At 43.3% G+C, this 26,492-nt stretch overlaps 1 protein-coding gene across 10 annotated transcripts in view; it reads right to left on the reverse strand.

Annotated features, from left to right (window-relative positions):
* The window catches only part of Ldb2 (LIM domain binding 2), a 340,598-nt gene extending 318,328 nt beyond the window's left edge, over positions 1–22,270 (reverse strand). For 5 of the 10 annotated variants that reach the window (XM_050150096.1, XM_050150094.1, XM_050150097.1 and 2 more), the window contains exon 1: positions 21,782–22,269. In XM_050150096.1, the coding sequence (XP_050006053.1) occupies positions 21,782–21,913 (132 nt within the window). In that variant the 5' untranslated portion in view covers positions 21,914–22,269. Of the gene's footprint in view, positions 1–21,781 lie in introns of all 10 variants that reach the window. The other 5 variants (XM_050150095.1, XM_050150093.1, XM_050150103.1 and 2 more) reach the window with 3 other exon arrangements.
* Positions 22,271–26,492: the final 4,222 nt, after the last annotated feature.

The following is a 26,492-nucleotide window of genomic DNA, read 5'->3' on the forward strand; positions in this document are numbered from 1 at the left end:
GCAAAGTCCCCAGGCTCCTTCTCTTTGTCCCGCTGTTAATTCTAAGAAACCAGGGTAGGTAATTAGGACCTCGAGTCTTAGGCAACAGATACATCAGCACAAGACGCAAAACCTCAACACAGGCACCAGAGGCAAAACATTGGTAGAAGGGGGGCTCTGATCCACATCTGGAACTCCAACCCTGCCGTGGTTCCTTGCACAACCAACACAGAGTCCTCGGATCACCTTCTAGAGCCATGTTTTCGATGGACTGAATGTTCTGATGAAGTGACTATGCCCACCCTGACCTCGATCTTACGTACCCTCAGTGTGAAGTTCGCAAACTAGTCACTCCTGGGTCTATGCCTTTCCCTGAACCCTACCAAGGTGACTGTTACCTTACATGATGGTGGTGTAGAACCGCACAGAAGCCTGGTGATGTATTTTTTGCCCTAACATTATCTCTAATTCTCTTAATTTCTTCATCTTCCTTGAAGAAGCCTAAACTTTGAATATGCACAAGAGTTTTGGCAGATGAAACCTAAAGTTTAGAAGATAAAATGTTGGGGTAGCCATGCTAACAAATTCACATTGCACCTGTTCTATATGGGACTCCCCCCCCCCTACTAATAGACGATTAAATGTAAATCCTAATGTACATTCCATTTTACATGCAATATGGGCTAGTTACGGTTGCTATGGTAACCTCCACTTTTGCATTTACTGATTTTAATTCTGTGACATTTGCTGACTTTAGTACAATGTAAAGTTTATAAATATAACATGCAGGTTTATAGAGCTTTTTTTAAGAATTCAATTTGCATAGCTAATTCCATCCCAAATCTCTAGGTATATTAGAGGGAAAGGCATTAGATGGCTCCTAACTAAGGGTAATCAGCAAACAACAGGCTATTTCCAGAAACAACTATTTCTATTGATCCTCAGAAAGTACCTTTCACTAAAGGAATGATCCATCTATTGTATCAGCTTTTTTTAACCATTGAGTTGGTGACTGCTTCTCGGTGTAGAATCAGTAGAGTGCGTTTCCTCATTCAAAATACCTTCAACTCCGTTGTCTCTCTTTTTATTTAACAAAATTCTAGTGAGAGAAACAAGCCAGACAAGGATGAAAGAAAGCATGGGGCACATTTTTGGCAACTACTTCCAACCCAGGGTGATCCTTCGGTTTTCTGCTAAGCTTCCGGTAGCTTCTCGCAAATCAACTTCTTCCTCATCTTCATTCCCAGTTCCAGTTGTCTTCGCAACTTTTTAGACTCTAGTACAGTTTCCTGTGCATAAGTTAAACACACACTCTTTCTAACTGTCACAAACCCTTTCTATTCTAGGCTTAGTGAGATACAGAAATTTAGAGAAACCCAGTGTCAAAAAAAAAAGAAAGAAAAGAAAAGAAAAAAAAAAAGAAAGAAACCCGGTGTCCAAACTGTCTTAAGTTATCTGCCAACATTTGTTGTAGATTTTTAAAAGTTATTTTATTTTCTTTGAAAAAAGGGAGCACGTGCCCTGACACACTGAGGGAAATCAAAGGACAGCTTAGGGGATCAGTCCTCTCCTACAATATGGGTCTCAGGAATCGAACTCCGTTTACCAGATTGAGTAACACGTGCCTTTACCTGCTGAGCCACCTTGCTGGCCCTGCTTCACAGACTTATTAAAAGTAACTGCATCATTAACAGCTTCCTGAACTGACTTGCAAAGATGAAAATTTGTGTTACCATCATAGATCCACAAAGAAATCCATGATTTTTGTGAGCCTTCTGTGAAGAAGCCCTGATTCAGATAACCCCATGCGTACGTACAAGGATATAGAAAACAAAAACACGAATAAGAGCATTCTAAGTGACAACATAAAAGTCTATACATCTAATGAGAGGGAAAGATTTGCCCAACATTTGTTGAGTCTCTCCATTGTGCCAGACAGTGTTTAGCAATCTTAGAACAGTAAAGTAGCTACTCTTGTATCTGAAGATGAGGACAGTGGATAAAAGAAAACTCTAACGTCGCACTTAAGACGTCTAGAGAAAAGCAAGACTGGCTAACCAAGTGGCAGTGGGCTAAAGAGAATCATGAGAGCTTTCAACAACAAGAGGCACTGGAGAACAGGGCCACTAATAACTTAGAAGATAATAATGAAGCTCAAAAAGTAGCAAAGCGAATGAGCACTTTATCTTTGCTTTACAGAAAACAAGAAAAATGTTGAGCAAACTGGTAAGTGATGAGGATGTCATGTAAAGCATAGTAGGGAGGAGGAAGATCAAGAGGATGGGCAAAAACACATCAGGTAGCTCAGCAGAGGCAGAGAGATTCCAGGGGTTTAGGAGTTGGTGAGCCTTCTGGTTGGCTTTTATGGCCATTTCAAGTAGGTCCTGGGAAGTAGGTGGAGTGTACATCACTAAACCAAAGCCTGCTTGAGGCTTGAAGTCGCTGGTACATGCCGCTGATAAGAACAGAAGGTGAGGAAACCAAGGAAACATCTTCTTTCCTGATTCCAGCAAAGTTCAAATTCACACTACTCCACACCCTCCATGGCCAGCCCATTGCCTACTGAGTTTTTGTCATCTCTACCTGGGCACGATAGCATCCTTTTCCAACTCGACTTTCTTCATCTGCTTTTAAATCCTGCCAGACAGTTCTTTATACAGCAGCCAGGGAAATGTGTATAAAGTGGTATTCCAATTGTGAACCCCGCCTTAAACCTCCGGCAAAAGGAGGCCACATAGCCATACCTTAGGATTCAAGAGAAATAACAATCTGAACCCACAGCACTGCCTGTCCTGTCAAACACAGCCTGGCTCCAACCATATCTTCAGCTTAATATTGCTTCCTGCATATTGTCTTCGCTATCTGTACTAGATGAGATGGCTGGGCCGCCTGTCATAGGACCTCAACACTTGTCGTTTCTCTTTCCGAATGCCACCTTTATACCTTATGTCACATTTGTCTGCTTAAGCATTGTTTGTTCTTCAAAACTACGTTTCCTTGCTTATTTGGCTAGTCTGTGCAGACATGTATGCGCATGCTTATGGAAGTCAGAGGACAACTTTCACTTGTTGTCCTCTCTGCCCCCCTTTTTTGGGGAGGCAGAATCTTTCTCCCTCCATGTTTCGTTCATGCTGTGCACCCTAGAGTAGTTGGCCAGGGAGATTCCAGGCAATTCTTCCGTCTCTTCCTTTTAGCCAATCAAGAACTGCTGAAATTGCAGATACATGCCTCCATTTTTGGCTTTTCTTGTGGGTTCCAGAGACTGAACCCAAGTCATGAGGCTTGCAAGGGAAGGGCATTACCCACTGTGCCATCCTACCAGCCACCATCGGTTAATGAAGCTTAGCTGAAACTTCACATCTGTAAAAGATTCAGATTTGTTGGGAAGAAGAGCATGCTAGCTAAAGGGGGCAAAGGCCCAAGATGTCACTTGGGGCACCCAGGTCTTGGCCAGGTAGAGTGGTGTTTGACTGGCCTCTGTAGTTGGGAGTCTACAGATTCAAAGTTTACTCTGCCTTTAAAGGTGCAGCTGCCATGGTGCCAGATGCTTGAGCTCTCCGGCCAGCTACCCTATAGTCATGTGACTCTAGAGCTTCTAAACTCCTTTTGGATGCTTAGCCCATTGATTGTTGCTGGGACTCCTAGTAAAGAGAAGGGTATTTTCCCAGAAACCTGGAGCCACGTTAACACCTGCACAAAATTTCTATTCACACTGTGATGTCTGAACATGATACAGGCAAAACTTCACCTGTGACTTCCCCCCCAACTCCCATGTATTAATGGCTTGATCCCAGATGGATGCTATAAGGCCTATAGGACATGGGACCTAGTGAGAGGCTTTTGGGTTATTGGGCTTGTATATTTTAATGGAATCATGGGACACTGACCCCTTTCTATTCCCCCTTTGTTACTCTACCATGAAATAAGCTGCTAACTCCACATAGTTTCTGACTGTTGCATTCCAGAACCCCACCAGAGGTCTAAAGGCAATGGGTCCTCCTGATCTCAGACTAAAATTTCTAAACAAGGAACCCAATGAGCCTGTTGTCTTCATCTTAGCCATTTCATTCTAACAGTAGAAGACTGGATCACACAACCCAAACATGGGGTACCATGGAGGCAGCACCTTCAAGCGTAGAGTAATCTCAATGTACAGAGGCCAACCAAACATCACTAAACCTGTCCCAGACTGTGTGTCCAGTGGCATCTGTTTCTTCTGACCAGCATGTTTTTCTTCCCAACAATTCTAAATCCTACAATCCCTCGGGAACCATTTCCATCAATCTCCATGACACAGGATCTCAATTCCTTTCTATATGCCCCGAATTCTAGTGATAAAATATACCACCCCTTAAAATCCTTCATGATTTCAATCCAAATATAATGAACATCAATTAGAATTCAGGTCCTGTGATGCTAGGTTACCAAATTAGATAATAAACAGTCTCCTGCTCGGCTGGATAGTTTCGACACTGCAAATGATCGCAGGACAAGGTGATAGGAGAAAGGGATAAAATCCAGAATCTCTGTGAAGCCAAAAGAGCTAGAGCTGGCCAAGAAGAACAGGAGACCGACCGAGCACCAGTGCATGCACATAGTAAGGCTGCTGGGCCACTCTCAGGAAACTCTCCACAAAACTCCCAGATGTATCTGTCTATCTTACTTGAAAGAGAGACATTGGGTCTGTTTGAATGAAGGACAGCACTGATATCCACCGTCTTTAAGCATTAGAGCCTCATTTTATCTGGAATATTCTAGATTTTTTTTTTGCCCCAGCCTTGGAATTTTTTGTTAATGATACAGGTCTGGTCCTTGAACTCTAGTCATATACAGAGATGTGACCCTCACAGTGGATTTCTCAATAGTTTCGGTGGACGGCTAGTGGAGGATGGGAGTCCCTGAGTAGCATGTGATCTCTTCAGGTCTCAGTTTCTTCATCTGTGAAAGTGACATTGTCTAGAACAGTGGTTCTCAACCTGTGCAACAAGACCCCTTTGTGGGGTCAAATAACCCTTCCATAGGGGTTGCCTAAGACCATCAGAAAACAGATCTTTGCTATACGATTCATAACAGTGGCAAAATTGAAGCAGCAATGAACATATTTTTTATGGTTGGGGTCACCACAACATGAAGGACTGTGGTAAAGGGCTGCAGCACTAGGAGGGCTGAGAACTACTGATGTAGATGGTAGTGGAGTTGAGTCATAAGGTTCTTCTCTGGACGTGGACAGTCTGGATCAAGCCATAGAGCATCAGATCTTGCTGACTCTGAAACCCAAGGATGATGGCAAGTCTGATTTCAGCCTTGGTTTTATGGTCTGAGAGTTAGGGTTCAACTGAGGCCTATAGTTCAGTGGAGTCAGTGATACAAGAGCATCTCAGCACAGGACTGGGGGCACACAGCCAGTACTGGGAAAATCATTGTCATTGTTCGTATTTTCCTCACCTAAACCCCTGCCTCAGCTTTATAGACTCCTCGCCATCAAAGCTTCGGACAATCTACTTTTTCCTGAAGTTCTCTCAGCATCATCTAGCTATACACCACAGGAGAGGGAAACGGGTTTGGATTTTTTTTTCTTAATTCACTTTGTAATAATCTGGATGGAGGCTTCACAAAATCGCTATGGGCTATGGTCAACGTCTCGTTAAGGATTAAATTTTCTACCTATTCACAGACAATTTCTCATGGGCAGGTAAAAAGGGGGATTAATTTTGAGACATATCAGCTCTCATGCGGACTTAGAGGAACAGCCTTTTCCTCGCCCTCTCTCCAGGTTAGATTCCAATGGGTTAAGGAACCTGGTTGTAGTCGTGATCAGGACAACAATGCTTCCTGCCAATGTCTCCCTTCTTGTTGCTGCTTAAGGATCCCCATCACTCTAAACACCATCAGATACACAGAATCATCAGAGAGTAAACGGTGCCCTAGACCTCATGTTTCTGTCCCAGTAGCCCAGTCCTTACTGAACATTTGTTCTTGCTGCTGTCAGCCAACTCCTAGTGTCCCTATCACACCCGTGGCTCCTTATCATAGCTAGATGCCTAGCTGGCTGTCTTCCCTCCGAGCCTGAGAGCATCCTGAGGACAGGCCTTCCTTGTGGTCCTTCATCCTCGAGCGCATAATAAAGCAAACACAGCAGCTACTGATGAATGAATAAGCCAGTGTAGTTCAATCCCCGACACCGCAGGGTGCCACTGTGACTGCTACTTCTTAAATGGTTTTAAAACCAAAGCCATAATAAAACTAACAGCAGAGTCCTTTCTTCTCTGCCTTTCTCCTGCCTCCAAAAGAAAGAAAGAAAGAAAGAAAGAAAGAAAGAAAGAAAGAAAGAAAGAAAGAAAGAAAGAAAGAAAGGAAGGAAGGAAGGACAGGAAATGTAGAATTGGGGCTAAAAACCATCCCCCATCCATTCTTTCCCCATCCTCTCTTTATACCAAAGTATCTGGTATCCCTTCAGAAAAGTCTCCAGCGAGTGGGTAATATTATATTGGGTTGAGCTCCTGATAAATACAATGGAGTGAATTAAGGGAGAGATTTCAGTTCCTAACTATAAATGGTTTGACATATTTTTCTTTCAGGCAAATGCCTGGAAATACAATAAACTATATTTTCATGTTTATTTGTTTCAAATATAGTATTTTTTTTCCAACGGATAAATGCAAAGTTGTGAGTCCGGGGGAAAAAATAGGTTTAAATCACCCTCCCAGCAAGCAGTGTCGCAAACAGTACACACAAGAGATCATTTCAAAGCAGCTTAATGCACTTAGCCAACAGACATTAACAGTCTTTGCAGAATAAACTAACACTACTTAAGCTTATTTTCCAGTCCTGGTTCAGACGAATTTTAACCTCTCTGAAAACTCTGATGGTCCAGAGGACCCCTTGAACTCTGTAATTGCAGAACACCACGTTTGCTCTGCTTTCATGACGACAGGCAAAAAGAATCTCTAGATGCAGGTTCTAAGACAAGGTGCATGGTGCATTTGGTCTTTAGGCTCCAGACTGGAGCAGAAAAGCAAGCCTGCACATACTGTGACTCAGTAATCTCCTCTCCCCCTAGAAGGTGGGAGAAAAACAGGCAGAGGAGGCTCCACAGGGGCTCAAAGGCATGCTGTGAACCTTGATGTCATATTTAATGTTTCAGCTGTAAAACAGAGACCAACCTCAGTGCCATCACAGGCTCCAGGGCGGAAGGGAGAACCTTGGAGCTTCTATCATGTCTAATCCAGGGGGATCAGAGGAGGAAACAGGCAAGGGAAAGGCTTTCCAAGCCAACCAGCTTGCGTTAAGAATTAGAGAAAGGGATGAGAAAGCTTCAAGAAAATCGCCAAGTGAGCCAAAGGCTACAATCCTGCAATTTACAAGAAAGATCTTATAGGGAGGGGAGGAGATACCACCTAGACTCCATCCTGAGCCTGGTCATCAGCGTACATCCTCCAGTTCAGCACTAGGGATGTCTTCTCATGGGAGATGGATTGGCTTTTCTATTTTACCAACATGGAAGCTGAGTCTCAGACATTCAAGTTCATCCCCTGAATGTGGCAGGGCTCAGCTTGCTACATTTCTCTTCTCCCATCACTCAATGTCACACCACTTCGGGGTCCTTGGATCACTCTGGTTGCCAGCTGAGGATGTGTTCTCAGAATTCTATATCAAGTTCTGCTGGCTTCTCTCTAAAGGTCTCAATTCTACCGAGAGAAAGAAGATGCGGGGCTGGAGAGCCTGGACCTCGTCTCCAAAAGAACGGCTGGAGGTTCCCTCTTCCTCTTTGGGAACCTCCGTGATACACAAGGACAGTTCATCCCTGGACAAATTATATAACCTTGGCTAACAATAATTTTGCATCTTAAAAAAAATACCGTGAAAATTTATCCTTTGCCTCAGACGCACAAGGCTAAAAATAGCACAGCCAGGCAGCAAATGTGTATAATTTTTCTTTTGTGCATTGCTCCATCCACCAAATCCCTCCTCTGTACAGACAGACAGGAGTCCTTTCCCCACAAGGAACCACAATGACCTTGAGTTAAGGCAGAGCAAATTGTTTCTCTCCAGACCCCCACATACCCTCATTTATTCCCTTTGTCCAATAGCAGAAGCTGGAGCAGACTGATCTCATGTTATGCACCAGGATTTGGCTGAAGGACCAAAAGGCCTTTTCTCCTGCCATGTTCTAAAACAACCCTGTGGAGTGGAGATGACTGATCTGATAATCCCTATTACAGAAGGGAAAACCAAGTCACAGAGGAGGAAAGTCATTGTGTCGGAATGCTACTTGTGACTAACACTACTGAAACCCATCTTATCATTTCTTTTTTTTTAAATATTTATTTATTTATTATGTATACAATATTCTGTGTGTATGCCTGCAGGCCAGAAAATGGCACCAGACTCCATTACAGATGGTTGTGAGCCACCATGTGGGTGCTGGGAATTGAACTCGGGACCTTTGGAAGAGCAGGCAATGCTCTTAACCTCTGAGCCTTCTCTCAGACCATTTCTAAAGCATAAGGACCAGCAACAGCCCTGGGTGGCCATGTCAACACTTCCACACTCTTAACCTTTACTTTCTTCCCAAATTCAATTCTTAACACTTTCAACAATCCCACCTGTCATACACAAACATGTACACACACACACACACACACACACACACACACACACTTGTGATTAGTTGGGGGCTTCACCCCAGCCCCTTGGCATCCATTTTTGGAATGCTGGGCAGAAAACTCCATTCCAAGCTCCTTACTCTGGGAGTTGCCTCAGTCCAAACTCTGCCACCGAGAAAGCACACCAAATGGTAACCCCTCCCCAGGGAAGGTCAAGACCACTCCCACAGGGCATTTAAAGTGCTGCCTCCCTCCCCCTTCCCCAGAGAATGAACCCATGGTCTCCTGGTTTCCCCGTGGTCTCCCTTTTTCCCTATCTGATGATCGTTTTGGTTTTCTAGCCACCCCTCGTGTTTTCCTGGGACCATTTAATGACATCCATTAAACCTGGGTATCTTCTAATTCTATCTGATTGGTCTGATTGGGATTATTTGCACAGGCGGAGAAAGGTTTGTTGGCTAGAAAATACTTAACAACTTGATCACACCCTAAGCCCTAACCATGCCCAAAGCCCCACTCTTCAAACATAACGTCACCTTTCAAGGCTCAATTTACTTGTATTTGCTGTTCTTCTACCTAAGACGCCCTTTTAAACATCCTTTCTGAATGGGCAAATTCCCCAAATCCATCCTTCAAGAACTTTTCTTGATAAATAATTACTGTGTCCCTGCTAAGTTCCTAAGAAACAGAAATGTTGTCTTCTCTGCCTCTGGTCAGGTACAGCACACTGAAACCATGTAACATATCTAGCAAACGGAAAACCACAGTAATTGTAGTTAATTTTTACTTTGTAAAAATGATCTCAGACCGTCTTTGTAAGCTAGAAGCATAGTTCTACCATCACCACCCATTACCCACGAAGGTAATCAGGACACAGAGAGGCTGCATTAACTTACCGAAGGCTGCACAACCCGTAAGCAGAGAAATAAATGTTCGTGGCTTCAGAAGTTAAGTACTCAACGCAAATGCCAGGGTAGGTGTGATGCAACTGACCGTTTGCTTGCAATAGGGACACAGAGCATGAGGCTGCTTGCCAGCATACAGACTGCCCACAGGAAAACAGTGATAATTCAGAAACTAATTACAAAATGGTAGCCTCTGTGAAATATGCCTTTAAAACATGGTTGGCGTTGCTCACAGCCAGTATCAATTGGTGTGGGCAGGGATAGGAGCGTGAATAAGCCAGTACCTGACCCCAAGGATCCCTTCGATCCTGCGAGGACAATAAAATAGCATTGCATACACCTCATGACACAGCCCAATTTGGAGGCAACTCTTTCTCCTTGAATCAAAAAAGATGCCCTTCAAACGGAATCATAAATTAGCCCCCTCTACCCAGACTATCCAGTTCTAGATCAACACTGATTCTTACCATTAATTTCAGCTCCCTCTTCCCCAATGAATCGTGCGGAAAGTCTTTTGATTTACAGACCTTTGTGTGAGGCTGTCTGCCTCTTCACTTAGGAATAATACAAAAGAAAGAAATGCGGGAGGGGAAACGGCATCCTGGTCCACAAATGGGGAGGGGACGGGAGAGGAGATCAGTCTTAAAAAGGAACAAATTCCTGGGTTCAGGGTTGCTGGCTAGCATCAAATGGGGCTGGAAATCACAGTGTTCAGCTAATTCCCTTATACTTGCATTCCTTCATATGGGTGGGGGGAAGGCTGATTGCTGTGACTATCGAACTAATTGAGTGCAAAGTACAGTAAAGGGGAACAAATAGTGTGTGTGTGTGTGTGTGCCCGAGTTTTTAATTATGAAAACACAATAAACAGAAGCCTGAATAATTCAGACGGCTCGAATTACATCTCAGAAGTTTTAAGGACAAGGTAAAATGTTCATCATTTTAGCTAAAAGAGCTGGATGCAAAATGAAACTCATGGTCTGGGAGATGGCTCAGCGGGTAAAGATGCCTGATGGCAGGCTTGGCACCCTGCGTTCGATTCCCGTGAGCCACACGGTAGAAAGAAAGCTGCTTCCATTTGTGCTCTGACCTCCACAGGCATGTGTGGCCCAAGTACATCTGTATCTATGCACAAATTAACAAAGTATCTAAGACAAAAGTCCAAAATGAAAAGAATGCTCAACTGTGTTCCCAAGCAAGTAAAGTTGTCTGTATACGTATAAATATGTATGGATGTTTTAAATCCAACAGTCAAAATGTTCATAGCAATCTTTGCATGGTAAAATTAAAAAGGAATATTTATTTACTATCTTATCGTCGTTGTATTTTACCAGTACTTTACAGTGAGCATGTACGGATGCCTTTAAAATTTGAAAGTACCTATTTGAAAGTGCATGCAACGACATTTAAAATAAATTGGCAAAGAAAATAATCTTAGATTAAAACATAGAAATTTATTTGTCCATGTTTTAGCATCAACAGCTTCATATTACAGAGCAAAAATACTTCTCATGTGTTTGGAAAGCCCAAAGGAGAGAAAGAAGCCTGGCAAGAACAGGTTTTTGTGCGATCCCAGGACACACGCTGGGGGCTGGCAGGAGGCTCAGTGCAGGGCAGTTCTAGTTTCTAGGGTTAGGTCTCTCCAAACCTGCTAGGGCTTCTGAGTTGACATCACAGTCAGGGAAACCCTACCTGAGTCTGGACTCTGCACTTCGGAATCAGGAACTTGGGAGTAGACAACCTCTAAAATCTAACTATTCCAGTTCTGAAAGCCGAAGATTCACTAACTTGAATGCCATGGAGTTTGCAGAATCAGAGCTTCTAAAAGCAGGTAATATGCACAATTGCTTCACTCCAGTTCTAAGTAAGAAGTTTCTGTCAACTGCAAGTTAATCGTAGTTAAAATGAGAAGGCATGAGAATGGATGCTTTTTTTGTGTGGGATGCCAAATGGTCTGCCTGGTTTATTGGTTTAGCTTTTGCTTGTCTATACAACTTTTCAGTATCACGATACAATGGTCGTGAAGACTAATAAGTGACCTACATTGGGAAGTAAAATTTACCAAGCCCTGTCACCTCTAAAAAGTGAGCAAGCAAGAGAGAGAGAGAGAGAGAGAGAGAGAGAGAGAGAGAGAGAGAGAGGTACATAGGGAGAGACAGACAGAGAGATAGAGACTGAGAGGCAGAAAGTTTAATCTACAAATAATTTGATATATTCTAACTATGCAATATGTATCTTCAGAGACAATGATGAGTTATTTATTAATACAAACCTCTTAATAAAAATCACAAGTGTCTGATGAATAAAGCATTAGAAAATATCTGTTATGTAGACTTCACCATAAACACTTGAGAGACTCCACTGTGCAATTTGGGGGCCAGGTTAGCACTATGTTGTGATATAAAGGAAAGCAGGGACAGGAGTCCTGAGTACAGCGAACCTGATCCCTCTGTCCAGAACGATACTGCACAGAACAGCTTGGTGCATCCCCAAATCACATTGTGCATGTCTACCGTGGAAAAGACTAACCCACAAGGGACCCTAATGTTTTAGTGGAAAGGTTATTAACATTATAGACATATAGTGGGTCCTTCTGGATTCCTAGTGCTGACCTAGCTCCTGTGAGTAGTCAGCTTAGGCTGAATATGGAGAGGTGTTCCTGTTCAGAAGAAATGGTCCATCCAGGCCAGCAGAGCTGTGCTCCCCAGCCCGCTCTGGGCATTGCTGCTTAGACAGCCTCACATAGGCAGTGGGGAAGAGGATCGTTTCAATGTTAAGTTGCCTCCACCGAGTTCTAAGATGAAGTGAACTCCAAAGGGATGGAATACACATGGGCTCATATAATGGTAAACATTTAATACTTAGCCATGATATTCTAAGGGGTAATCATGACCTGGGGCTTGGGGCAGCTATGGGCACTTCATCAAGCCATCGCTCTTCTTCAGGACAATATGTAATTCCTGTGTCATCATTATTAAATAGGCAGTCCTAAGAGCCAGTCTTAAGAGAAAAATTACATACACAGAGGGCACCAAAAACACAATGGGAAATGTCACAGGAAGTTCTGTTTGTGAAGTTAGGTAAGGACAGCAAGCTGAGTTCCACACTGCTCACAGAGCTTAACTTATTGAAAGAGCAGAGAACAGGTACATCACTGGCAACACTATAGTTCCATTTAGCACCTCTTCCACATCAGGCATATTACAAACGTCTGCCGTTCACAGTGTAAAAGTCAGGCTATGAAACAACGACCCAGAAAGGTTATGGAACTTCCCCACAATTTCACAGAAAATAGGAGACAAACACAAGGCTTCGGGCTAAATATGTTTCATTGTAAGCAATATTAATGTTGAAGTCTCTCTTTTCCAAGAAATGGGGAAAGGCCTGGTGGCAATAATAATAATAATAATAATAATAATAATAATAATAATAACCATCATCATCATCTATTATGCTGTCCTCACCATAAGTTGCACACATACACAAATGCTAAATGTCAATATGATTGGGATAAGTATAAGTATCTCCCCCAGACAAGCACCATATAGTCAGCAAATACAGTGTTACTATAGACCACAGCAGCATAGGTGAAGAGTGGGAGATGGGAAGTGGAGGGAGGGGAGAAGGAGAAAAGGAGGAGGGGAGAAGGAGAAAAGAGTGGAAGGGGGTACAGGAAGAGAGGAGAAGATCAGAAGTGAGGAGCGGGGAGACTGGGAAAAAGTCATGGCTACATCAAGTAAGACATCCAGGATCATTAACATTATTTCCAATCAGAAATCAGAAGTTTCACAACACATTCACACTGCGCAGGCTCACAGAGATGGATCCCTTTTCTCAGGTCATGCTCTACAGGCAGCAATATCTCCCTGGCTGATGGCTCACAGAGCCATCTCCAACTGGAGATTGTGGAAGATTATGAGCAAATGCAGTGTCATCCTAAACACTGGCAAAAAAAAATTTAATTTCCTTTGTCAACATGTTATCCACTTACAGTGGGGATGGGCAAGACACCAGGATCCTGGAAGGTAGACCAATGCATTGGATATCCTCATACCAAAAGGATAAAGTCAGCACAAATTTGATGGGTTTTGTTTTGTTTTTAAGTGTGGGAACAGGAGTTGGGAGGGGATGAGGAGGTAGGTATAGGAGGAGTTAAGAGGAGTGGAAGGGGTGAATATGATCAAAATACATTATGTGACATTCCCCAAGAATTAATAAAACCATGAAAATGATGATAAAGAAGAGGAGGAGGCGGAGGAGGCAGAAGCAAAGCAGCAGTAGCTACCACCAGCAGCAAATATCGGCTTCCAAAGATTCCTCTGAAGCAAATGAAGAAGACATGTGTAAGAGAAAGCGATCAGAATGACCATGCCTTGAGGGAGATTAAGAAACACCTCTCTGGGAAGGGGACATTTAAATTAATCATCACAGACCCTATGTTATGTTCTGGGACCTTAACCTTCCCGTGTGTTTGTTTGCTTGTTGTTTGTTTGAGAAATGAAATTGGTCACCTGTAAAGAAGGCCAGGACATTGGTAAATTCTAACCTACAGTAGGTTTCCAATTAGTGATAGGCTTTTCTGTAGGAGGCTGCTGGTGGCCTAGTCCCCAGATAAGGGCAAAAGCAGAGATAGAGACATGGAGCAACTGGGCAAATAAACAGATCAGAGAGCAGTCCTTCTGCATGGAAGGGAATGGGCAGGTTGGTCTTAAAGCCTGAGGAGGCTCTTAGACCCCTGGACATCTTATGGAGAAGGGATTGTAAGGCGGAGTGGAAGCCAGGAGCTTCCACTCTGGAAAAGTGATGATGGGGACCATGACATCACCAGGACAAGAAAAGGCCCTCTTCAGAAGGGTCTGTCCACTTTCTATGCTTTCTCTTTTTAATTGGCAGGCTGAATCTTCAAAGGAGGAGGATGGACTGTGTCGGGGCTGATACAAATGCAGGATCTACCTGCAGATCCTTAAGAGGGTGAGAGCAGCCAGGGGATGCACAGCCAGAACAGAGCTTTCTTGCCTGCGTGAATGTGAGAAGCCGGAAGGCCCCGCCCCTAGAGATTCTAGGATGCTGGGGGGGGGGGGGGAGACAAGAGCAGCCTTGTTCTCTCTTCCTTATCTCTTAAGGGAGAACCAGTATGCTTGCATACAAGGCACAGCAGAGGATCAAAGATCCATCTTCTCTCTCATCAGAGGCAGATATCTGTGGTCTCTAAGGTAGCCAGGGAGGGCTGCAAGCTTGGGAAGGAAACCTCTTCTCACACAGAGAACTACAGACTTTAGCAGTAGACACTGGCTAAAGTTTTGGAATGGATTGGTTAGGATAAGAAGAAGCTCAAACATAGGAGTTGTTCCTCCTATTCATCTCCTATTCTTAATTGATTATCTGCAAAGGAATTCCATGCTATGCCAAATTTGAATGCCAGTTTAATCTCTTAATACATAGGACTCCTATGTTGACTCCTCTTAGCAACCGAGAAACCATCAAAACTAGAGTTCTGTCTTTTCTCATTCTGCTACTGTTTGAATTAACCCAGAGTCGGGCCTGGAAGCCCATGCCTATAATCCCAGCACTCAGGATGCTGTAACAGAAAAACTGGTCCAAATTCAAGGTCAGCCCAAGTCTGCATAATGAGTAACAGAACACCCGGAGCTATACTTTAAGACATTGTCCTGAAAAGCACAATCAACAAACCAGAAAAGGACAACCCAAATATCAGCATTAATAGTCAAGCACTAGAGAGAAAAGTAGATATATTCTAAGTAAGTAGATAAATAAATAAATAAAGCTATCAAATAGCTATGTATAACAGTCTATAGTTTCAGAGACCCATCTGGTAAAATGAATTCATTAAATATTTTTCTATAGGGCACTTGATTCAGTGTCTTTCCTAATAACCCAGGAATATTTTCCATTCCTGACCTTTCAGATGGCTTCTTAGAATCTTGTTCTACACCCAATTCATATCAGAGTCATGTATGCCCTATGTGGTAGCCACTCACACCCTAAGCATCCTGGGAAGAAAACAAAGGCATTGACATTCAAACGTTTATGCGGGTGAACCGAGACTCCCGCTGGTAGATCTTATTTCTAGGGGTGCTGTGGCAGAGAGGACAGAACTCTGAAGCCAAGTGGTAGTCACACGGGTCACCTAAGACATCTGATTTAAACATCTCTTTCCCAGCTCACTTCTCTGCAGAAGTAAAGCAGTTAGCACACCAAGGACTGTCCTCAACAGGGTAAACACACCACAGATGATAGCAGTAAGCCTGCCAGCTCTCTTTTGGGGTCCTGCCAGCTCTCTTTCGGGGTCCTGCCAGCTCTCTTTCAGGGTGCTCTTTTTCTACCCGTAGTCACCCATGATACCTTCCTAACCTCCATCCTGGTGCCTCACTATGCTCTTATGTTCTAAGTCTCATTCCATCGCCCAATTACAAGCTTTGAATGGGTTAAAAAAAAAAAAAGTATGTTTCCATAGCTTGATACTGTCATTGCCTGAAATAGGGGAATTCTTGAAGGAATAACTGAATGTTAAGTTATTCAGGTGAGCCTATGTTCTGACGGCTACTGGCAGAATTTATCCTAAAAGAACAAATAATGCTGTGTGGTGGTGAAGGCCTTTGACCCCAATGTGGAGAGGCAGAGGCAGGGAAGCTCTGAGTTTGAGGCCAATCTGGTCTACAAACAGAGTTAGTTCCAAAACAGCCAAGGCTACACAGAGAAACCTTGTCTTAAAAAAATAAATAAATAAATAACAGCAAAAAAAAAAAAAAACCTCAAAAGTCTAGGTTCAAATACATGAAAAAATAAATAAATAAATAAAAATAAAAACAAAAAACAGAATGCCATAGCCCCCAAAAGGGATGTTTGTAGTTTTGGTTTATGTTTTGTTTGCTTACTCCCAAAAAGAGTGCTTTGCTCCCCTTCTGAAAAATAAGTTAATGGGGATGGTTGCAATAAAAGGAGACTTACAGCAGCATTATCCACACAATTTAAATTAATTTCTTTCTGAAAACACAAACAAAAAAATGTAAGGGCTCAAACATCTACATCATGTTTAAATCCTACTTCATAAATGTGGGTTGATTTCACCTGATAAGAATCTGTGTTGACTGGGAGTTGAAAGATTCCTTTTTTCTTCTTCTTCTTCTTGGCTCCCTACAAATAGTTAGTTTGCAGCAATTTTTTTTTTAAATTAAAAACAGTTCCTGTCGCAAGAAAATGGGGCTGGAGGGGGGGCCTCAGGAGAAGGAACTCTGTGCGTGCACGAGCCCTGGTGTCTGTTTGCTGAGGCCATGTAGGTGGCTTGAAAAAAGAGGAGTTTGGAAGTTCCCATTTTAAAAACTGCCCTGATGAAACTGAGCAGTTTCAAAATGGCTGCTCTCACTGACACCCCTTTCCCAATCCTCCGCAACCTCCTCTAGAAAACGTGGGCAGTCCTCCTTTTCTAGCTGAACACTGGGAATATTTCCTATAATGTAGCTCAGGGTATGGCAAGTTTGCCTTCTAAACTCCTAGAGGGAGAGATCACCCAAGTATCACAACATTTTTCTTTTTTCCTATCTATCGAAAGTAGCTACTCTTGCTGTGACCAGGTTCCATCCAAACCAACATGGGTACTGAGCTTTTCTGTGAAGAAGCATGGTGCTACAACCTGTGACTAAGTATATACAAATGTAGCTGAAATAAAGGAACAAAGCAAACCCTTCTTCCCTCTCACCACTCCTGGGGAGTTTCAGAGTTGAGATGAGGAAGGGTGAAAAGCAGTAGATTTGAATTTCAAGGTCTTCAAACATTTCAAAGCATCCATATTCAATCGTGTAACACTAAACACTATAATTCTAACAAACTCCTCCTGTGAACTGCTTCCCATTGTAGTCACAGTTTTCTCATTTGCAATAGGATGTATGATGTTGATTAAAAAAATAAGGATGCTATGGGTTACTGTTGTTTTATGTAATTTTGTTAAAATCAGTGCAGTAACAACATGAAAAAAAATAGAGTTCAAAACATCTTCATAACGGAAACATTTTTAACCATTGACATTGAAGGAACAAGACATTGAAAACTTATCTGCAGTACCAAAGAATTGTTGTTAGCCCATGTGATGAACTGACTTAATTTCTGCAATAATCCAATATTATCCAACTCACCACTCCAATCCCTAGTAGTTAGGACCCTAGAACACCACACCTATATTTCCCTTTCACAGTGTGGACTTCAAGATTTCTTTTAAATGGCTGTTTTTGTTTTTGTTGTAGCTTTTCACAAAACAAAATCCTAAAGTCTTTTTTTTTTAAATCCTGAAGTCTTTAGAAGATATTTTTTTTTTATGTCCTATCTGATTGGAGTCTCTGCACCATGTTAAATTAAACTATATAACTGTGTGGTCGTGTTTTTCCAAAAGAAATTTGCACTGTGTAACCATTCAAATAAATGAATTTTGGAAGACATGGGGGTCAATTTATGGTAGAGTCCTAAATAGAAAATGTAACCCTTTCCCACTGCCCATGAAAAACAGCGATACTTAACTCCAAGTGTCTCTTAATTTTCTTTTAGAGTGAGGCAGCTTGGTGGTGGGGATGGGGTGGGGACGTCACACATTTATCCAAATCTCCTAAGGTGTTAATGTGGCAAAGAGATTTTATTTCCTAGTACAGGCTACACAGTTAAAAATAGATTTGAGTGTTTGCTGTTTACTTCATAATGGGCTCGTATTCCTTCCTAAATAGGTTAGGTCCAATCTCTTAAACTCTTGCTTTACCACAAAGATTAGGGAGTTAAATGACCTCATGATAATGAAACAAACGTGGGGGGTGTGGGGTGAGACAGCTCCTCAGGGGGTGCCGAGCCCCTCACAGATGCAGAGTTGTTGCTGTAATTTCAGTGACAAGGTTCTGGAGTTCTCTCTACCCCCCACCCCTTTTATCTCCAGGTTTGCTAGTCAGCAAATGTTAATTGAAGACCTACTTAGTAAGGGAATGGCTTGCCATCCTGGCGCCAGCTGTACCAAGCCTAGCAGGACCCAGACTTTCAAGTTTTCCACAGGAATAGCTGGTTCTTTCACTACCATTTGTAAGTTGGAGCTAAATAGCACACACAGAACACAACATCTGCAGGCTTCACTCTGCTTCTTGATACTTTCTCGTACTACGGCAAAACCATTTGGAGTTTTCAAATTCAAGGGAAATGGCAGGCGATTTGCTGGTGAGAAAATCCAGACTCCACCCTCGCTAGTTAAGTGAGGGACAAGAATGAGCTAGAAATAGGACCAACTCCCAACCCAATGCTCTTCAAACCAGTACTACCCAGTGTCTGCAGGACGTGGATCTAACTGGAAGAAATGTACACAGGCGAATATTCTGGAGTCAGTCACTCAAGGGCAGAGAGAGCAATGTCCTGTTTCTGCATGAGTTTATCACTAGCTTATTTCCTTTTTTTTTTTTTAAATATTTTGACTTCGTTTTTTTTTTAAGAGAGTCATCTTTCTAATTGTTTGTTGTAATTTCTTCTTAGCTAAGTAGATGTTCCAAAGAGAACACAAACTTGAGAGAGAAAGAGAGAAGAATGAGGAGCTAGTAAAATAGTACAGTACCATGCAGGGAAGAGTGGGAGAAGCAAGAGAGAGAGAGAGAGAGAGAGAGAGAGAGAGAGAGAGAGAGAGAGAGAGGAGACCCCAGTGATGGTGTGCATTGACTGAATTCTAAAAGTGATCACTCGCCAGCTTCGTGTGTGGACAGGTCAGTCTTGCAGTATGCGGTGACTGTAACCAGTTCCTATTTGGGATGCAGGACAGCTGCGTAATTAATAACCAGCACTGATAAAGCTACCTGTAGCTTTTTTATGCAAAGCTATATTTTCCTCTACCTACATATTATTATTATCAAATTTTAATATTTGATGTGAATACTTAGGTATGCATATATATATTAGAAGCAATTTATGGTTTCTATCCTTTTCATACGCCATGAAAACAGATTTCTTGAACAGATACAAAAGTGTCAATGTAACTGTGTAGAAAATTACTTTTAAAAGACTTAATAGGCGGGAACTTGTATAGAGGTTAGGTTCAAAACACACTAAAAAAATAGTTTGCAATACTTTGTTGTCAGGACAAATTAAAAACTCAAAGATTTGTCCAAACAAGCTTGCCTCTCCCAGTTCTTCAGCTGCACTAAGAGCAAAATCTTTCAAAGTCACAGCCTGTAATCCAAAAGTTGGAAGTTCCTGGGTTTAGCTCTCAAAAAGATTAATGTGTCGTTTTGGAAAAGCGTACTACTAATGGGTCACTTTCCAAACATCTCAAACATGAAGCTGTGGGGAATCTATTCCATCTTAGGGATTTGTATGGGGACCAGGGAGGAAGGGAGGTTTCCAACTCAAGCTAGCTTCCCTGGGGCTATGGAAGGGTTCAGAGGCACACAGACCAAGACTAGCTACCACACTTCACCCACAGGAGGATGAAAGACTCCCTCCACAAGGCCTCAACAACTTTCTAAGTAAGCTGGACACAGGATATCTTTAAACCCTGTCTTCAAGGACTAAGCTCCCATGGCCTATGGTCTCTTTAATTGTTTTTAGAAATAGTCATTCTTAGCAAAAGAGTTGTTTGTTTATTCAAAGTTTTATTACAATATTAAAGCATTCCCAATCCTCCAAATTCTGAAAGCAGGCTCTGCCAGCAGATAGCTTAGACAGGGACCGGAGATTCCAACACACTGCTACACAGATCGAAATTGAAGATATAAACTACAACACACACATACAAGCAACACACTGAAGGCACACACACACACATACACACACACAATCCTGTTTACTGCCAAGAACTCGGCACTTTAAGCATAAGAGTCTACACTGTACAGGAGTTTCTGGCTTCTAGAAAGAGTCACAGTGCCAGCAATTTTATTTAACATTCATGGTGTATTAACATATAAAGACAATAACAGTGATAAAGACAGCCGGGCTTTAAAACACACACACACACACACACACACACACACACACACACACACACAAGCTCTTGTCCAGCAGTTAACCAATCAGAAAGCAGGTCACATCTTGTTAGCTCTATTCAATACATTAAACATCAGGAATTCTCTATGGCTCCGTAGACAACTCAAAACAAGTGTATTTTTTTTTTTTTATTTTACCATACGAACTTACTCGAATCCTTCCCCAGAGTTAAAAGTCAACCTTCATTCTAAATACCAACCAAAGCTATTCCCCCAACACATCTGTGGCATGATTCTTCTGGGTATTTGGCCTCTGCAGAGAAAACTCAATTCCCAGAGACTTCTACTTCCTCAAGAGACTTTGACACACCTACAAAAAATACTTGAACACCGAGTAGAGTCCCAACTTCAGGCAGATGAGCACTAGGCAGCGTGCCTTGCCTCTCAACCAGCCCAGAGAAAAATTAAATATTTAAATTGTGAGCTTGTGAGCAAGAAGCCTGAAGTTTAGCATTTGGAAAGTTCTAAAGAAGTCCTGGACGGGATCACTGCCTGGGAGGCTCAGTCTCCCTCTCTCAAGGGGTTGATCACAAATGCCTAAACTCTTGCCTGCTAGAATGGGAAACCAGCTCCTGTCCTAAGATAGAATCTTGGGAGGCACAACCATCAAAGAGGAGAAAGCAGAGAACCCCCACTGCCTCAATCAACCTGTTTCTGAATTTAACACAGAAACAGCTAAACGTGTGTGTGTGTGTGTGTGTGTGTGTGTGTGTGTCCCACCCCACCTCCAGGGAGTTCTGAGAAGTAGGCAGGGCTCCTCTCTGGTCCCTTTTACCTCGATTTTAGTCACTTTGAAAAAGTGTAGGTCAAAACAGACTTCCTCTGGAATTTGCAACTAAATGTATATATTATTACACACACACACACACACACACACACACACACAGAGAGAGAGAGAGAGAGAGAGAGAGAGATGCAAACATTCACAAATCTCTTGCAATTTATATTTCAACAAACAAGACCATCTCTAAATCTACAAACATCATAGTTTTGAACAATCTGCATTTCTAGACACCCCACATGTGAACCAAGTGTTGGCTTGTCTATTTCCAGATTCTAAGATTCCGGCTAAAACTGTCCCCAGCTCCAAGAGTTACTGTCCCTGGAAACCCAGCATCCAAACTCGTGGATTCATCCTGCTGCGCTTGTTTCCACCTATGTGGTAGTAGCTGGTGGGACACTTCCCATAGAATTCGGCCAAGAACCCCAGGAAAAAGCCCATGCACAGCTTTTTCTTTTTTTAAAATCCACAAACACACGCCAAGGTTGGAGAACTTACCTCTGTGCGAGACTGCAGTCTCTTGTTCATCTCGTAGATTCGGTACTCTGGCTGTACCATGTATGGTGTATGTCTCCTATAAAATGGGCCGAAAGGAGAAGAATAGAAGGGGTCATGTGGTGTGCTGGACATCTTGCCTGCTTGTCGAAAATCAAGCTTAACAGAGTATCAGGAACGTCCATGCAGAGCACATGGGCTGTGTTCTTCACAGTACAAAGTAGACGCACGCACACACGCTCACACACACACACGGAGGCAGGCAGGCAGGCAGGCTGAACACACTGGCTGGGAAGTGCTGTGGGAGCCCTCTATAGCGAGAGAGGAGAGGGAGCGAGGAGGGAGGGAGGGAGCGCGGGAGGGGAGGGAGCGCTGGAGCTCTGAGAGGGAGAGAGCGGAGGTTGGAGGTTGGGAGGGAGGAAGGGAGGAAAGGAAGAAGGAAAGGAGGAGGGAGAAGGGGGAGAGGGAGTTGAGAGAGAGAGAGAGAGAGAGAGAGAGAGAGAGAGAGAGAGAGAGAGAAGCTGGATAGCTAGAGGCACCACTGCTTGTTTTTAAAGAAGCAGTTGGTGAAGAGGTCATTTCCTGTCCACACTGTAGACTAGTTCAAAAATATAATTCTCCTCATAGTCTGACAAGAGGTCTAAGGCTGAGTTTTAATTTTTTTCCCCTCCAGCCAAGACCCAGCACAGCATGATTGCTAAGCTTGTTAGCATAGAGGTGGGTTCATCCCCTGCCTGAGCCTCTAGCCCCTGACCAGCCACACTGCTGTAATGTATCAGAAATAGGATGCCTCCCAAACCCAGTAACACTGGCTCTCTGGTCCCTCGGAACTGGGCTGGTGATTCACTCCATTGGGAAGATTCCTCTGGCCTCTCACCTCCCTGCAGAGTTTTGGCTGTACCTGCTGTACTTTGGACAGCCAGCTGTGCCTCAGCACTTCTCTCCTGCCCCCTTACAAACTACCCATATGCCCAGCCCCCTTTCTGTTCTCCCAAAGCCTTAGTCAAGCCCTTTAAAGGTGATTTTAGAGGTCCTACATTCGGGTTGCATGCTCAATCTTAGGAAAAAGCAGTATCACCCCAACCTGGATGTGGAGTCATTAAAATCCATCCAAGAGGAAATGGGCTTTTATTTCTACAAAAAAAAAATTCCAAAAACAAACAAACAAATAAAAACAGACTGCCCAGTAAGATAGAAAAAGCAAAGGAGAAAACATCCCTTTTTCTCAGAAAATGACCATGGAAAATTCAATTGAGTAAGAAATTGCAGTTTGAATGTATTGTTCCCCAAGCAACATGCCCAACTCTGATGGGGATGAAGTCTTGGCTTCCCAAGAGTGGCCAGTTGTGGAAGAAACCTCAGATAGCCCGTGGGAGGGGAGAATTGTTACACAGAATTAGGGGGATCTAGAAAAACACCCAATTGTGCTGACTTTGGGTTCACCAGATACATGGCACTTAAACAAAGCCCAGCCCCAGAAAACAGAAAGGCAGAGTCCATACCTAGCTAAGTCGGTGGCGTTAAGGGGGGAAAAGGGAGCAAGGACCACCAAAAAGCAAGAGAAATGCAAGACCTGAATGCAAATGCATGCAAATGAGACATTTCTTCTTTTTAATAAGCAGATTAATTAACTTTCTGCCCCAGTCATGGCTTGGGGTATTTTAGAGTCACCAGTCAATAGGGAATAGGTTAAAAATGTCCCCAGCTTGCTGTCTTGATCAGTCTTGTCTCCTACCTACAAGCAAGGCTTGCAGCTTCCACTCCACAGCCCAGCCCAGCACAGTCCCTTCACTTGCCAGGATGGGATTAGGCCAGGCATTACTCTAAGGCTGCTCAGAACATGTGTCTGGAGACCCCAAGGCAGGCCAGCATGAGGGGTTTCAGGTTTCATTACAAATCCAAAAGCTGGGCCAAATTTGCTGCAAGGTTTGTCAAAACATACACCCTCCTAAAGAAGAGATTTCAAACAAATTCAGTGTGATTTATGTTTCAGTATGGTGGCCATTGCAAAAGCCAACAGTTCCTTGTGCATAAATTCCCACAGTAAAGCGTTCCTAGAGTTCAGAGCCTGCCTGGGTTTGTGTTTGCCTCTTCATCTCAGTATGAGGCTCAAAGGCACTCCTGAGCGGTTGCATACAGCCCAATAGCAACCAAACCCCATCCAGAGGGAGAACTGTGCTCCCAGTGAGGCACGCTTCACTCTGGGTTGTTCGTGCAAAGCATTCCCATGTATTACTGCAAATATTTTCAGTTGGTACCTAACACTCCCCATGCAACTTCCCCAGCCTTGCTCCTCTTCTATGGATTTGCAGCTTTGTACCTTCGAGAGCCTTCAAACTGGTCCCCTGCTCACAGATTTACAGTACTCTGCTTGCTTGCAATCCAGCCTTCCTCCAATTAGAATGTTTAGCATAGAAAACAGACACCTACCATATCCTATGCTCTTGATTTAGCATCTCATTGCCGGGAGAAAAATGTCCAGGTTCTCTATATTCACGCTGCGCAGGAACTTGGGGCTGGACAAGACCTTCACTTCTCGTTCGTTCATTCGTTCATTCTCTCATTCATTCATTTGTCCTTTATTAACTATTTACTTGCGATCTTTTATCTTTGCAAGGAAACAATCTTTCCTTCATGTGTGAACATTTATATTTCCATCCCTTCTTTCCCTACAAATACCCATTCACCATTCTACTCAGTTAAATTATCTCCTGCATTAGCCATTTACTATTATGGTATTTGGGGGGGGGATGCATATGGTAGTCAGAGGACAACTTTGTGAAGCCAGATCTCTCATCCACATTTACACGGACTATAGGCATCAGAAGCACATAGCTCAAGGTTTCTGAGGCCAGTACCTTGACCTACTGAGTCTATTCACTGGCCCCATAGATTAACCCTTTCTAATTCATTGTTAGGTATTCTACTAACTTTCACAATGGATAGGGATAGATCCAGAATCTATTTCCGTTATTGCCTCTGCTGTGGAAACAGTGATAGAGCATAGTTTATAAGATCGCTGCTAAGGATCCATAAGCACAATACTATCAGAACCTTCTCCTATGTGCTCAAGCACAGTTATAATCATGGAGTATCTGTTTCCAGCTTTGGTGTTAAAGAGCACAGACAATCAGAAGCTGGAAGAGCAGAAAGCCCAACCTATGTAGTGACTGTCAGGCAGATACCTCAGAGAAGAACTGGCCAACATCGGGAGCATCATTTCAAGATGAAGTGCATGCTGTGATGGCAAGAAGTTGAAATCAGAGGTAAGAGGGGGTGTGACAGTGCACACCTTTAATCCTAGCACTTGGGAGGCAGAGGCAGGTGGAGCTCTTATTCAGATGTCAGCCTGGTCTACAGAGGGAGTTCCAGGGCCCAACAAAGAGAGATTTTTTTTTTAAATCTTCCTTTGGGTGAGCTCTGTCCTTTCTATATTCTTTCCTCTGAAGACTTCCACATGAAAAGTGACACTAGCCAGTTACTAGAATTTACGCCAACGCGATTCTGTGTTGAAGACTCCGAACTCAGGTAATGAGTAGAATATTCTCAGTTATTGTTACAGTAAATCTGTAGGGCTGATTTGATTGCTATCCCCATCTTAGAGAAGAGAAAAAGGAGGCTGCAGGAAACTACAAACGTTCTGCAAGAACATGTGGTAGGTACAAATTAGAGACAAGATTCACATACCCTTTGCCTGATTGGTCTTCAGCATTTCCTCATCCTGGGAGTAGTCATTGGCCACTGGGGGAACCTAAAGCGTAAGGACGAATGAAATGGTGAAAGAAGCAGAGGGATAAGGAGACCATGGGTGTCGACTCTATTCTTCATCCTGTACACTCTCAGTTCTCCACGCCCCCTCTTCCTCTCCTAGATCCTTCTCTTGAAGCCAGCTTTAGCCATTCCCAACCACCTCATGGTCCATCATCTCTAGCCCCTGCTTCGTGTTGACTCAAAAACACCACCTTTCTGCTTGCCTTTGTCCTGTCCTTTCCTTGCCTGCCTCTTGAGTAATCAACTTTGAGTCTGGCCCACAAGTGAAGGAGATCAAGTGCCCACCTACCCTATAGTGCAAATAGGAAAATTCAAGAGGTGGTGTCTCTATACCAACCAAGCATGAGCAAGTACGAGGCCAGGCGACTGCTGTACGACCCTCAACAATTAAGGCATGCTTATTCACATATTCCTTTACATTTTGAGCATTGACTAAGTTCTAAACATTCTCTCCTAGATATTCTAGGTGCACTAAGCAGCCACCCAACTCTTTCCGCTCAGAACCTAAGCTACAATGAGTACCTTACTTTTAGTTCACAGGATATTTGCTCTGCCTTCCACTGACATGGTTCCCTGCAGCCTCAAAAGTGAAGGATTTCACCAGTTCCAGTTCTCATCTTCATCTTTCTTCGGAAAACTAGCATCTCTGGCAGCTGTTGGTCTCATTCCTGGCTTCGTGGCAGCTGGATCTTTCCTGCCTTCCTTCCCCCCCAGGGTCTTTACCATCCTGGGTCCCAGCTCCCTCTTAGACTGGTCTCTTTCCAGTGTTCATTGACATCCTTGCCAGATCCTTCCACCCAGCGCTGCTCTCTTCAGAAAGCCAGTTTTCTCACCCCTCTTCAGGGCTCTCTCTTTGCCTTTGCCCTTCCTTACCAGTGCCTGGGCCTTATGCTGTTAGTCTGCCCTTTACTCAGCACGCATTCGGCTAACTGGTACATGCAAG

The sequence above is a fragment of the Alexandromys fortis genome, unplaced genomic scaffold (assembly GCF_014885135.2).
Source record: "Alexandromys fortis isolate MF-2015 unplaced genomic scaffold, M_Fortis_MF-2015_v1.1 scaffold_0, whole genome shotgun sequence".
Lineage (NCBI taxonomy): Eukaryota > Metazoa > Chordata > Mammalia > Rodentia > Cricetidae > Alexandromys > Alexandromys fortis.